At 42.3% G+C, this 14,710-nt stretch overlaps 1 protein-coding gene across 2 annotated transcripts in view; it reads left to right on the plus strand.

Annotated features, from left to right (window-relative positions):
- Positions 1–14,710, plus strand: part of EP300 (EP300 lysine acetyltransferase) — a 94,436-nt gene that overhangs the window by 21,390 nt on the left and 58,336 nt on the right. For both annotated transcript variants that reach the window (XM_087723213.1, XM_087723212.1), the window contains exons 3-5: positions 1,839–2,015; positions 13,134–13,389; positions 14,190–14,303. In XM_087723213.1, the coding sequence (XP_087579339.1) occupies positions 1,839–2,015; positions 13,134–13,389; positions 14,190–14,303 (547 nt within the window). The remainder of the gene's footprint in view (positions 1–1,838; positions 2,016–13,133; positions 13,390–14,189; positions 14,304–14,710) is intronic.

Below are 14,710 nucleotides of genomic sequence, written 5' to 3' on the forward strand. Positions count from 1 at the left end.
TTGCAGGGTGCCCCTGACTTGGCTGGTACTCGGGTGAAGGCTCCCTAGGGGAGACATGCATGGCGGCCTGGGCCTGCTGCTGAGCCTTGCTGAACACCTTCTGTTGACAGATGGTGTCCCTGTCTAGGCCTGAGCCCTGCTTCTGCCCTTGCCTGGAATAGGGCTTGCTCTCTTTAATGGCCTCCCAGGCTACCTTGCCAGCTCATCTGGAACAGGTCCTGCCAGTGGAGGGGTCTGGCTGTGATGGATCCTCAGGTGCCCGGTCTACCATGACTGATGTTGTTCATGAGTAATTGATCAAGGCATGGAAAGCCTCCGCTCACCACCTTCACAGCTGTGGAGGACTGGGCCGTAGCACTCTGAATGAGAGGCATTGAGGGCAGCAGGAGCAAGATGTGGTGGAATCAGGTCAAAGAACCTTTGGTGAGACTTGGCAGCTCCCAGCACCCACGCAGGTCGATTGTATAGGAATATGACTCAGGATGACCAATGAAATCTCGTCTGCTGCTATTGCCAAATCATAAGTCACAAAGAGAGGCAGACCCACCAGAGGGCCTGATAGGAGAGCTCCGAGTGGCAATCTGCAGAGAGCCAGGTGACCAGGCAGCTGTGGAGATTTGCATGGGAAAACAAGCAACCAAAATGGCAGCTGTCACTTCTGACCTCCTCAAAATGGCCACCGGAACTCAATTTGCAATTCCCTGAGACTCTGCGCCAGCCGCCAGCTCCTCTAGGCGAGGGCAGTTGGAAACAAGGAAGACCATAGCGGAGAGAGCGATTGCAACGGGGATTGCTACGATCGCGCGGTCGTCTGAACTCTGACCCATGTGCCTCCGCCGACAGCTGCCTGTAGCCTCGCAGCGCCCGGGTGAGCCCAGGACACCAGAGAGACTAGGAAGAGCGAGGAAGGTTAAAAAAAACCCAAAGAAAATCCAACGAGGCAAAAGAAAGAAATCTCACCAAGCCTGCTCTCTAAAATAAGAAAAAAATAGTTAAAAGAAACAATGGAGAGTCCAAGCAATCTACTAGCATTGAAGAGAAATTTGAAGCACGTCCACTGGGCTGACTGAATTGGGAAAAAAATGGAGACTGGTCAGCACCAGAGGCGTGGTTAAAAGTTTCAATTCAGTCCTGGGCAGATTGGCTGTATTTAACCCATGCTTGGACTCTCCAAGCAGCGCCCAGAAAAATTACAACTTACTATCTTCTGGTTTCTAGTTTGATGACTTGGCCTGTATACCAAATTATGTATGCACTTAAGAAGTTATAATATAAACTTGCAAGTCACTGTTAACAGATAATCACAACACTCATTTCTAAGCTTTTATTTTGAGGGAGGATTTGATATTGTAATGAACTGAACAGTTATAGGATGTCTTAATGTGTAATCAGATTAAACATTTTATAGAGTCTAAGCTAGATATTGAAATCTGAAAGCTATGAAATCTGAAAGTTATATTCAATTAATAGAATCGTGACTTTAGTTAAAGAGTACGTTCAAATACATGTTCAGTTATGAACTCTTTAAATTCAATGTGAATTGTACCAATTAAAATTATATTTAATAAGGTTAGTTATCTTGGGGGAAACTTGTCAGTATGAACTAGAAATGAACTATATTATCATTAATAGTAATTTCATGGTTTTGCTTTTTTTTTTAAGAATTCCTTATTAGAATATCATTCATGAAAGGTTGGGAAGGAGATCGAGATACGGCTATTCTAAGTATATTGCACTGCATCAAGATAGTGTGTGATATTAAAATATTCATGCTTGCTTTAATAAAAGTCAAAATTAAAAACTCTTAACTGATCTGTCACTTTTTATTTAATTTTTAGATGGGAATGATGAACAACCCCGGTCCTTATGTCCCGCCATATAGCCAAAACACTGGGCAGCCAATTGGAGCCAGTGGACTTGGTCCCCAGATGCAAAATAAGCCGGTATTACCTAACAGTTTGCCACAGTTTCCAATGGACAAGAAACCAGTGCCTGCTCCTGTTATGCCTAACATGGTAAGTAGTAATTTTAATAGAAAATTCTTTTACAGTTAATTCGGAATATTGTAGTATTTCCGTGCTAATGGTTTACATGCTGTTTCATCACTTAATTGTCTCTGAAACTACAGTGGGAAAAGCTGTGTTGGAGTGGGGGAGTAATTTATCCTTGAAGTCTTAACTAGAAATAAGTTACTGGATGTAGAAGAAGGAATGTTTCAACTGAATTATCATTTCTTCTGAGCAGTTTTCTCTGATCTATCTTTTTGTCATGCAATTTTATTGCACCATTGAATCACAGGTGAGGCTGCAGGAAGATATCATTAAGCATACATACCATTTGCCATAAGTTTCATTGTTAATTGAAACTGGCTAAGGAGATGGTGTTATACTTGTGAGGGGCCGTTTATAGAGTAGAGTGATGGTGATTCTTAAAATATAAGGAATAGAACCTTTTACAGGATAGCAGAAACTGAAAGAGAACTGAGTGACCTTCACTGGAGTAAATGAACACAGGAAAGATTTATGGTTGGAGAAATATAATATGTATGGTATTTTAGAGTAAAATTGAGGCAGTAAATTATTAGGAAATTTGAAGAATGTGATAGCAACAACTGAGTAGCCTGGGAAAAAGGAGAAAAAATGATAGCAACCATAAGAATAATGTGTTGAGTGAATTAATGGTGATAAAGTGAATATAATGAACTAGTTATGAAAAATTGCTATAGGGACCCTATAAGAAAAGCCTAACTAATTTTTAATTTAAACAATTATCCTTCCCCCATAAAATAAGTCATTGCACCTTTATATATTTGGGGGTAGGAGGGAAAAGGTACCAAGTTCTGGCAATATGTTTTTGTGTATAGCTTGTAATCTTCAGTTAGTGTGTATTTTAAAGGCTCTTACCCTAAGATCCCCCAGAAATATAATTTGGAAATGTGGAGAGTTGTGGCCTATACACTGATGATCTTTACAGATGTAAATGGCTGTATTATGTTATTCATAATTTCAGATTCTTTTGCAAACACATTCACATTTCTTCGTTAATAAATTATGACACAATCTGTTGCTATCAACCATTTCTTTAAGCAACTCTATTTCTCTACTTACTATTTTAGAATTGTTTTAAATTCTAATGCAACATCTAAATCAGAATTGATGTAAGGCTTTTAATATTATTTGAGATTATCAACCACATCATAGTTTTATTATTTAAAAAATATTTTGTCTTCTATGCTTAGTGAAATTTCATGGAACAGCACCTTTTACTTTAGCTTTAAGTTCATAATATAAAGGAGATGGTTCCTATTCTGAAAAAGGATTGTTTGTACCCCTCTATGAAAATTTCTACTGATCCAGGATGTACAGGTAGTCTCATTTGTTTGATAACCATTCAGAGTTTCAATAGAACTGAAAAAGGGTAACATGGCCATTTTTCATACTTATGATGGTTGCACCATCCCCATGGTCACGTTATCAAAATTTGGACTCTTTGCAATGTCCTGGGGCCATGTGATCACTTTTTGTGACCTTCTGATAAGCAAAGTCAGTGGGGAAGCCAGATTCACTTAACAACTGCAGTGAGTTGCTTAATTGTGGTAAGAAAGTCATTGGACAAAATTTAATGTCTCACTTAGCAACTGAAATTTTGGGCTCAATTATGGTCATGAGTCAAGGATTGTCTGTATCACTTTGATATTTATACTGTGTTTCCCCGGAAATACGACCTGTCCCGGAACTAACGCTTTGCCACATTTTTCGCGTGGGCAAAAATATAAGCCCACCCCCCAAAATAAACCCCCTAGACAACCCCCATCCAGCCAGACAGAGCACCGCTCACCAACCTAGCGGTATCCCGAAGGTGCCAAGCCGGGGAGAGGGCGCTCACGTTGCTTGCTGCCTTCAGGATACTGCTAGGTTGGGGAGTGGCATTCTGCCTGGCTGGAGGGGAGAGTTGCTGGGCGGCTGCTCCCTTGTGAGTGGGCTCCCAAAGAGACGGGCACAGCCTCAGGGGCGAAGCAGCCATTATGTGACCACGCTCACAAGCAGCCACCCAGCAAATCCCCTCTCCAGCCAGGCAGAGTGCATTCACTGACCTAGGGGGTATCAGTAAGGCGCCAAGCCACATGGCGCTCTGTCTGCCCCCCAGCTCCCGCGGCTTGGCAATTCGGGATATCCCCTAGGTCAGTGCATGGAGCTCTGCCCAGCTGGAGAGGGGGGGTTGCGCGAGCGCCTGTTCCACCCCCAGCCTCACCAAGCCCTTACGCAGCTCTCCCAGGACTCTGCCCGCCACCACGCTCCGAGCAAAACTTCCAAACTCCAAAACTCCACTGCCGAGTCTTCCAGCATTGGCCACTCTAGGAGTGCTCTCTATGGTGGGCCGGATGCTGGAAGACTCCCTGTCTGGAAGACTCTCTGTTTGGCAGCCAGCCCACCATAGAGAGCACTTCTAGAGCGGCCGATGCCAAGCCACGAGAGCTGGGGGGGGGGGGCGGACAGAGCGCCATGTGGCTTGGCGCCTTAGTGATACCCCCTGCCTGGAGAGGGGATTTGCTGGGTGGCTGCTCGTGAGCGTGGTTACCTCATGGCTGCTTCGCCCCTGAGACTGTACCCGGCTCTTCGGGAGTCCGCTTGCAAGGGAGCAGCCGCCCAGCAACCCCAAAACAATATGCCCTCCCTGATAATAAGCCCAACGCCATATTTCGTGGGGCAAAAGAAATAAGACCCTGTCGTAATTTCGTGGAAACACGGTAGCTTCAAATAAACTCAAGTAGAAGTGCACAGAATCTCTCCCCAGAATAATAATTTGAAGTCACCCACAGAAATCTTTCCTATAGTTTTATCTTTTGAGGTAAGCTGCATCAAAGAAGGAAGTTGTATACTTTCTCTACAGAATGTCCATCACATGGAATCTCATTTGCCACGTTCTCTCATTCGATATTTAAGGATAGCAATAGCAATAGCAATAGCAGTAGACTTATATACCGCTTCATAGGCCTTTCAGGCCTCTCTAAGCGGTTTACAGAGAGTCAGCATATTGCCCCCAACAATCTGGGTCCTCATTTTACCCACCTCGGAAGGATGGAAGGCTGAGTCAACCCTGAGCCGGTGAGATTTGAACCGCTGACCTGCTGATCTAGCAGTAGCCTGCAGTGCTGCATTTAACCACTGTGCCACCTTGGGACTTGAGTGACATATACATTTAATAAATAAATATCGTATTTTAATTATTTAATTTCTTTTGTCTTTGTTATTGTAATGTATTTGTGCCAGCTTGAGAAATTTATTGAAGTCTCATCTCAGATTTGGTGTTGAGGCATCCTGGAATGCCTATGCAGGGATTTGGGCTGCCATAACCACCATGGATCTGTCTCATTGTATTTCTGGCTAGCACACGTTGCATATCATATCACTCATTCATTGATCTATTCATTGTACTTGGGCAAGTGGAAGGTAGTCTGAAAGGAAGGGATCTTATAGCCATTCCCCTCTCCTGATGAATCTACTTTCTATTTAGATTAGGCTTGCAGCAGCTATCCCTCTTTGCAAAAAAAAAACATGACTTTTTTAAGGAGGTACAGAGAGCATTCTCACTTGATACCAAGCATTTTTCCCCACTTTGGATCTGAACAACGGCATTCTGTCCACAAATATTCCTGATGTCTGTTTCAAAACACTTGCAAGAATCTTTAGTAGGGATTTTTCCTTTCTAAAATCCTAACAGTTTCAGCCTACATTGATTCACTTAACACTTATATTTCATAAATAGGAGTTACCGTATTTTTCAGAGTATAAAATGGAGTATTTCCCCCCCCCTAAAAGTGTGGAAATGTTGGTGCGTCTTATACACCAAATACAGCCATTTTTGGCCTCCCAAAGCCCCGCTCTTGCATCCCATTTTTGTGAGAAATGGGCTGGTGTTTTTTTTCAAAAATGGGGGTGTTTTGGCCTTCCCCCATCCCCCAGAAGCACTCTGCAAGCTTCAGCAGGGCTGGGGAAGAGGAAAAACGCCCCTGTTTTGGTGAAAAACAAAGGCGTTTTTGTCTTACCCCAGGCCTGCTGAAGCCTGCAGAATGCTCCTGGGGGCCGGGGAGGACAAAAACATTTTTTTCCTTACTTACCTCTTCGAAATCTTGGCGCGTCTTATACACCAGTGCATCTTTTTTTTATAAAGATTTTTTTTTCTTTTTGAATAAACACAAACAGACAAAACATAAAGAAAAAAACAAAAGACAAAACCATCTTCCATTACAAGTTGTAGAAAGTGTGCTGATTGGTTACAAAAACCTCCGTGCATCCCTTCCACAGTCATCACCTACAATTCATATCAAATCATATATTTTAAATCAAATATATATATATTACTATCATCATACTTCAACCTTCATTTGACTATAATTGTTTTTACATCCTTTTATATAAAATATTCCAGATTTAAAGCAAAACCACATAATGGCATTCTATTAGCTCTTCCCAATATCACCCAGTAATATTACATCTTTATAACATGTTCTAAATAAAAATTGGTTATATTTAATAACAGAGTTTCTAAATCTTCTTTCGTAGTTACCATTTGCAATTTATATCCAATTTCCTCTTATCAAACCAATACATATATATGCATTATTAACATTATCAATCAATTATTTAACTGTATGCATTATCACTTCATTTTATACTTAATGCTCTAAATTTAACTAAATTTGACTTAATTTTTTATTATAAGCTTTCATTACATCAAGCTGTGTCTTTCCAGTAATAGTGCAGTCTTATGTCTATTGCCATTTGTGGCGTTAGTATTCTGGTTATTTCCTTAGTAAGTTTTGTATGGACTTCTCTTCGCAACTTACTGCTTATTGCATATCTTGTATAAGCTCGAAACCCTCCATCTACTTCTTCGATCAGCTTATCTTTGGTTATCACTAGTGCTTCTGACAAGATTTCTCTCCTTAGTTCCATCAATTCTTCTCTCCTTTCGTCTTCGATACTTTGAAATCTGGGGTAGAGCTCCAGTCCATCTATCTCCCCTTTCCATATTCCACTCTTTCCATTTCCAACCATGCTCAGTTCACTGTCAGTATCAACAATTTTCTTGTCTCTTTGTTTATTTTTTCCTTCAGTTTTTAGAACTCTGACCTCTACTTTCTTCATTTGATGAACATCCTCAATTTTTCCATCAAATTTCACTGTTCTACGATCTATGTTCTCCAATCTCTTCTCAATTTTCTCTGTTGTTTCTAATAATTTTTGAATTTCAAACATCTTTTGCAATGTTAAGGTTTCTTTTTCATGTTGTACCATTCTTCCAACTTGTAAACTGCCACTCTGGCATTCAAAACTTTTTATTAAATTTAAAGCAAGTTCACTTATAATCTTTCAAAACAAGGCTTTGTTTTCACTCCACTCCAGCTGCCAATAAAACTCCCGAAAAGTACCTGTATAAACAACCCATGCTCTTCTCACTATCACTCTCTGTAAACAAGCTGAGGAACCTTGAAATGCAAAGTAATCAAAGAGAAAAAAGAAAAAAACAATATTTCCAAACCTTCCAAGCCTCCAGCCTCCCAAGTGGCAGTGTTACTTCCTTTCCCTCTGTTATTACATCCCCTCTTTGTATTCCTTTTATATCTTCTTTATATTCCAGGCTTAAAGAAAACAAAATTCTTAAATGGAGCAAAAAAGAACCACCGTCCAATCCAGCATTATAAAAATAAGGAAAAAGATTTTATTCCATAGGTATAAAAAAAGATTATAAAAAGTAGAAGAAGAAAAACTAATCTGTTCAATTTAAAGAATAGGAAACATTTGCAAAAGTTCCATCCGTAAAAGAAAATTTTAAAAAAGGATAACACACTGTCTAATGTAGCTTAATTTTGCCGCTTGTTCTCTTCTGTTTTCAAATTTAATTTAGCTTTGATTTTTTTGGGGGGAGGTAGTTTAATACGATTTCTCACCAGATGAACACACTTTCTCTTTCTGTTTTCCTCCTGTTCCGGAGCTGTCCCAACTTCAGCAGCTTCAATGGCTGCGCTTCTGTCGCTGGCAAAAAGAGATTCCCTTGGATCAATCAGGGACTTTGCAGTGTCCCTGAGATCAGCAGAACGTACTCTTCTCTGTCACCGTCTCTTCGGGACAGTTTAGGTCCAGAAGGACCGTCCAGTGGCAAAAGTATCGACTGTGATCTTGGAGCTCCAAGATCTCATGTCGTGTCATTGCGACGTCAGCTCCTCCTCTCCACCAGTGCGTATTATAGTCCGAAAAATATGGTACCTAAATCAGAAGTCTCCAACCTTGGTCACTTTAAGACTTGTGGACTTCAACTCTCAGAATTCCCCAGCCAGCCATGCCGGGGGGGGGGGGGTTGTGTACACCTGCGTGGGAGCTGGGGGGCATCGGGGACACAGGTGGGCGTGCACATTGCATAATGGATGTATGTTCATGCACATTTGTCGCACTCACACACACTTTCGGCATGTGGCGACAAAAAGGTTAGCCATCACTGCTCTATAGTCTTCCCAGATATTGTTATTTAGTAGCCAGCCATCTCATCCGAGCAGCATACAGTTTTTTTAAAAAAACAATGCAACAAAATAAAACAATATAAAACATAATTTGCAGGAAAGTGCATGCGATTTCCCTAACAATACAGCAACTTTGCAGGCCGGACAGCAAACCCATGTTTTCAGGTCTTTCTGGAATGCCACCTAGTTAAGAGCCAATATTATCTAAGTGGGAATGATATTCGAAAAGATGGAGGCCACTGTGGAAAATTGTGGTGTAATTATATTGCTTTTTTGGGGGAGGGGGATCTGTCTTCAGTTACTTAGGATAATTAATGTCTTTAGGTTTTTTGTTTTTTTTAAAGATCTACACTTTGTTCATCTTTGATTTGGGATACATGTTGGATACCAGCAAATTTTTATTTGTTCCTTCACTTATTTTAATCCAGAGTCTCTACACTGAGATCATTTAGAGTAATCATACTTACAATGTAACTCATTTCTCATTCCATAGTTTCTATACCTTTTGAACCAACTTCAGTCACAGTATTCCTTTTCTGAATTCTCAGCTTGCCAGAATTCCATTATGTCTATTAAACCATATTTGCTTTTGATTCTAAGAGTTCACACTCATCTTGTTTATTTCCCATACTGTGATAGATATCCAATGTCAAACATTTTTAATCTCATCTAGTGAACTTGCTCTTTCATTTGATTACCTTCCTTATGGAAACTTACCTCTTCTGCCAGTTTTGCTGGTAACATCTCATTTGTATAATCTGATACGTCTTTATCCTTTCTTATCTTAAGTGTGGCCACTTGCTTTGCCAACCCTCTTTTTTCTCCAGGACATGCTACATGGTTTTGCTTGCTGCACAATAGCCAGGTTGTTCTCCTGTGCACTGCTTGGAGAATCCAAGCATGGGTTATCTTCTGTCTATTTGTCAGAGACTGAGAAGTAAAAGCTTTGGCCATTCCTCTCGGCTGAGCCCAGTTTTTCTTCTCAGTCTGGCTAGAGAGACATATGTAATTTATTCTCCATGCTTAGATTTTTCTATAAGAGCTACAAAACTTCCAAAGAAGGTAGGCTTCATTGCGGCAGGGGTCCTTTCATCCCCCTGCTAAGGCAGACTGCAGCAGTGCTCATCATTCGACTGCAGCGGCTGGTGCGCAGTCAGATTGCATTTCAGCAGTTTGGCAGAGCGCTAACAACTGTTTTTGCACTACAAAGGAGAGGCAAATCGCTGCAAGCCGATCCAGGCCTTTTGGGCTCTTCAAGTGCCCGCACCCAGCCTCCTTAGCTGCAGGTACCTGTACACCTCAGGCGATTGTTGCTGGACCGAGACTTCGGCTCCTGTTCCAACTTTCAGCTCCTGTTTTTGCGCTTGCAAACCATGTTGTCAGTTTTGCGCCATTTCTTTTGACTGGCATCCATTCACAGTGAGTTATTGCACTCTCCCTTGGATCATTTGAAGAGCAGAGAAATATTTCAGATTCACTACCCAGCCTCGTAATTAAGGAGTTTTTTCCCAGGCTTGGGATTTGCCCCAAATTTGTATTACAGCTAGAGCAAGAAAATCGGCTAACAGTAACAGTTCGGACCATTTTCAAATGGCGGACTGCTCATTGCCTGCAAGCAGCAGCCTAGCTGAACCTTCCCCCAGGCAACAGAGGTTGGAAAATTCTGACTCCAGAGGGGCTACATCAGCTTCAAGAGGGCCTTCAGCCAAGTCCCAGGCCCTGGATTCAAGGAGAGCTTCATCAGCCTCTGAGAAAGATGCAAAAAGGAGGCAAAAGGCTTTGGAAAAGCACATCTCAATGGCCCAGAAGCAGACAGGGTTTCCAGAAATCCAGTGGGTAGGCCTGAGGTTTCCCGCCCTTTGGAGACGGAACTGCCCTCACAGATTTTAGAAGATAGCCAACTAAATTGATCACCTAATGACTCCAATGAGATGCATCCTTTTCAGACAGCCTCTTACGAGGAGGATGTTGCTCCTCTCCTGCCTGGCATCAGCAGGATTAGAGCCCACTTCGGATATTAGGCTTTCTGCCCCGGCAGCTACCTTTACTCCCACAGCAGTGGGGCTCCGCTCTGAGGAGGATCACAGCCCTGGTCTCTCTCAGAAATTGTGTAACATCATCGCTGAGAGCATATCGCAGGACATAGTTCTGGCCCTTCATGGTAGTGGATCTGGGTACTTGAGAGACCGCCTACTGCCAATTACCTCCACTCGACCAATCAGATCCCATAGATTAGGTCTCCTCCGAGTTCCATCTGCCGGTCAATGTCGACTGGCAACCACGCGGAGGAGAGCCTTCTCGGTGGCAGCTCCGACCCTATGGAACGATCTCCCCGTGGAGATTCGTACCCTCACCACCCTCCAGACCTTCCGCACAGCCCTTAAAACCTGGCTGTCCATTCAGGCCTGGGGTTAAAGACCGTAACCCACCCGAATTGTATGAATGTTGTGCTTTTAATGATGTACTGTCTTATGTGTTAATCTGTTTGTTCTCCCTTCCGAATTGTAAGCCGCCCTGAGTCCCCCCAGGGAAAAGGGCGGCATATAAATAAACTACTCATACTCATAGAGACAGCACTGTTCCGGAGAGAATTTCCATACCACCCACCACCAGGGTTTCCTCGATTATCAGGCCTGCAACCTCAGACTCAAACTGTTCTGGCTTACATGCAGGATCCCCATTCTTCATCCCCTTCCCTCCATAGTGAGGTTTCAATCATGGGGGATGATGATCCAGGGGACGAGGACCTATCTGAGGATGAAGGCCTCATCCCAGATAAACCTTCGTTCACAGGGCTGATTTGTTCCACTCTAAGACCTTGCTCTTTAAGGCCAAAACAACAGTCAATATGGGGAAGGCAAATAAGCTGGCTGATACGTCCCCAGCTTCTCAGATCCTAGCGATCTATTGTTCACAGAGTCAGTGAAGGAACAAAAGGTCATTCCTTCCCCAAAGCTATTTGTAGATGTCATTCAGCGACAGTGGCCCCAACCTGGCTCCATTGCTGCCCCCAGTGGGATCAATAGGAAGATGTATGGGGTGGATCAGGACATTTAGGAGCTTCTTAAATTACCGACTGTGGACGCTCCTCTGGCCTCTTTGGCCATCCTCCCTTCCGACATAGTGAATGGTGTAAGAGCTGAGGATAGAAAGGCAGAGATGTCTTCTCGCAAGATGCACCAGGCAGCCACCTGGACAACTAGATCAGTCACAGCGGCTTCCTTCTTTAATAAGGCATCCTTGCTCTGGCTCTGTCAGATGCAGTCCCCAGCCTCCCCTGGGGACAGCAGGCTGCAGCAGGATATGAATATTCAGCAAATACAACCCTCAACGCGGCCAAATTCACATCTAGGGCCATGGCGTCTAACGTTACCTCTCGTCGCCGCCTCTAGCTGCATCACTGGCGGGCTGATATGAAATCAAAGTGGAGGTTAGCCTCAGCTCCCTTTAAGGGTGGCATCCTTTTTGGAGAGGTACTGGACCATATCCTAGTTGAGGGTAAGGATAAGAGGAAGACTTCTCCTCACATGTACAGGAGGGCGGAGCCACTATCTCCAGCAGCCCTTTCAGCCCCCCCGGAGACAGGGTTCAACACCCCTTCTTATCAAAGATCATACCCTCAAAGCATTGACTGCCCTCGGGACAGGTCAATCTTTATAAATAGGGTCAGACAACCTCATACCAGGCGGCCTTTTGTAGGTCTAGCAAGTCAGAGTGACTTTCAATCTGGTCATCCCATTGGCAGTCGATTACCACTATTCGCCAGCCAATGGCAAGAGACCACTGTAGACGCTTGGTCTCTGCGAACAGTGAGACTCAGCTTCACTTTAGAATTCTGCTCCATTCCCAGGGACAACATCAAAAGAGCACTGATAGAAACTGAGATCCAGCACTTGCTGGACATTCAGGCCGTAGAGCCAGTGGCCACGGAGCAACGGGCTAGGATTTTGCTCAATCCTCTTCCTGGTCCCGAAAGAATTCCCCTATTTATGTTCTGAACTCAAAGAAAAATGTCATTTCTTACTGATCTGTGCTTAAGGGAGATCCTTAAGATTGGTAATAAAAGTTGCACAAAAATTATACAGGGTAGTAGTGCTTAATTGATGTTTTCTATAGACAGTTGTTTATCTAGTATCTCAGTAGAGGTTTTATGCTGAAACGACCCACTTTCATTTATATATTTTCAGTGATACCATAACTCAATATGTGACAGTGCTAGAGGTCCATGAACTTACTTCTTCAATGCTTTATGTATTTGTGTTACTCCATATAAAGGGATGATTCATTTCTGTGTTGGTTATCAAAGACTGCAACTAATTCTAATAATGAGATTAATCTAGTAATGAAATCATTTGACATGAGGTACTGTTTAGTAGGGGTAATAATAAATTGGGATTGTGAGCTTTATCTAAGGGATTATATGTAGTGGGGAATTCAAAACAAAATAGCAGTTTCCATCTTGTAGAACCAGCTTCTTGAGAAACTTAAACTACTTTCTGGTTTGCATTTAAAATAATAGTTATGGTTCCGCCAAGCTAAGCTCCAGGAAGGGGCTTTAAAAAATCACTTTTCTAATTTTTGCTGAACTCAAAAATGCTTTGTCTCCTTTTAATAGTGTCAGCAGCAGCAGACTCCTTCAGTTCAGCAGGCTAGCATGGTATCAACTGCTATGGGATCAGGAGCACCTACAGCAGACCCAGAAAAACGCAAGCTTATACAGCAGCAACTTGTTCTCCTCTTGCATGCTCACAAATGTCAGCGGAGGGAGCAAGCAAATGGAGAAGTACGACAGTGTAACCTCCCTCACTGTCGAACCATGAAGAATGTCCTCAACCACATGACACATTGCCAGGCTGGAAAATCCTGTCAGGGTAAGTACAACATTTGATTTTCTATATACTTGTGATCATGTGCTGTACAGCAGAAATTTGCAGAAATTAGACCTTAATCTAATGTTAGTACTTTGAATGATTTGTTGGAAGTCAGCAAGGATTTATGTTAAACTTATTTAACATGAGCAACAATAAAATACTTGCCTTTGCTCAGACTATATTATACTGCTGAAATGAAAACTGGTTTGTAGTTCTAGTATTTAATAGAATGATGAATTTGAGCTCAGATTTATTGATTTATTTAGCATATGGTGTTTGTACATCGAGAGCCAGGGAGTCTACATTGTTAGTATAGAATAGTTTGGCTACCTAAGATTGCTAGTTTGCTTAGTTCATCCAGGGTACACCACAGGGGGGTGAACTAGCTCCATCCACAGAGTGTCTAACAATGTTCTATGCAAGTGTCATCTGGAGTTTTTCTCCACTGAATTTACCTTGCATTCAGGTAGGTCTAGCAGTTAGTTTCTTTCTATTTCACAAAGAGCAGTTAGTTTCCCATCGGAATGGTACCTATTTATCTATTTGTATTTTGCATGATTTTGAACTGCTATGTTGATAGAAGTTGAGGCAAATGATAAGAGTTCACTCCATCACACACTGCTAGGGCTCAAACTGCTGGAGTACAGAGAGAGATGACCTTTTCCACTTTAAAAGTTGAAATTGTATTGTACCAACTGTTTCATTTCTAGGAATCAACAGCAGATTTCAATTTATATAGATAGTTCAAGAAATGTTCAGGTTTGTGTAAGTCACAAAATATTTTTTAAACTTTCTTTTAGTGGCTCATTGTGCATCTTCACGACAAATCATATCTCACTGGAAGAATTGTACCCGGCATGATTGTCCTGTGTGTCTTCCTCTTAAAAATGCTGGGGATAAAAGAAATCAACAATGTAAGAAGTCCTTTACACCCTTTATTGTTATAATATCATTGTTAGGCTATTAACAAAATCAGAATCTTATATTATGTGTACTGTAATAGTTTTTGTTTTTACAATGTTATGCAAAGTAAGATGCCTGAAGCTGAAAATCCTTTATAGCAGGGGTGTCAAACTCAAGCCCTGCAGGCTACCAAAAGACCGGCCCGCAGTCCCTCTGGCAGCCAAAATGGGGCTCCCTCTGGCAGCCAAAACGTTTTGGCTGGCAGGGTGCTGCAGGAGGCGACATCCATCTCCCCTCTGGCCGGCCCAAGGAGGAGAACTACAATGCTGATCCGGCCCTTGAAGAAACCCAGTTCGACACCCCTGCTTTATAGGACAAATAGTGTATCAAAAGACATATTTCTGTTTATTGCATTAAT

The sequence above is a fragment of the Thamnophis sirtalis genome, unplaced genomic scaffold (assembly GCF_051295495.1).
Source record: "Thamnophis sirtalis isolate CommonGarterSnake01/CBP01778 unplaced genomic scaffold, rThaSir2_p1.2 scaffold_9, whole genome shotgun sequence".
Taxonomy (NCBI): Eukaryota; Metazoa; Chordata; class Lepidosauria; order Squamata; family Natricidae; genus Thamnophis; species Thamnophis sirtalis.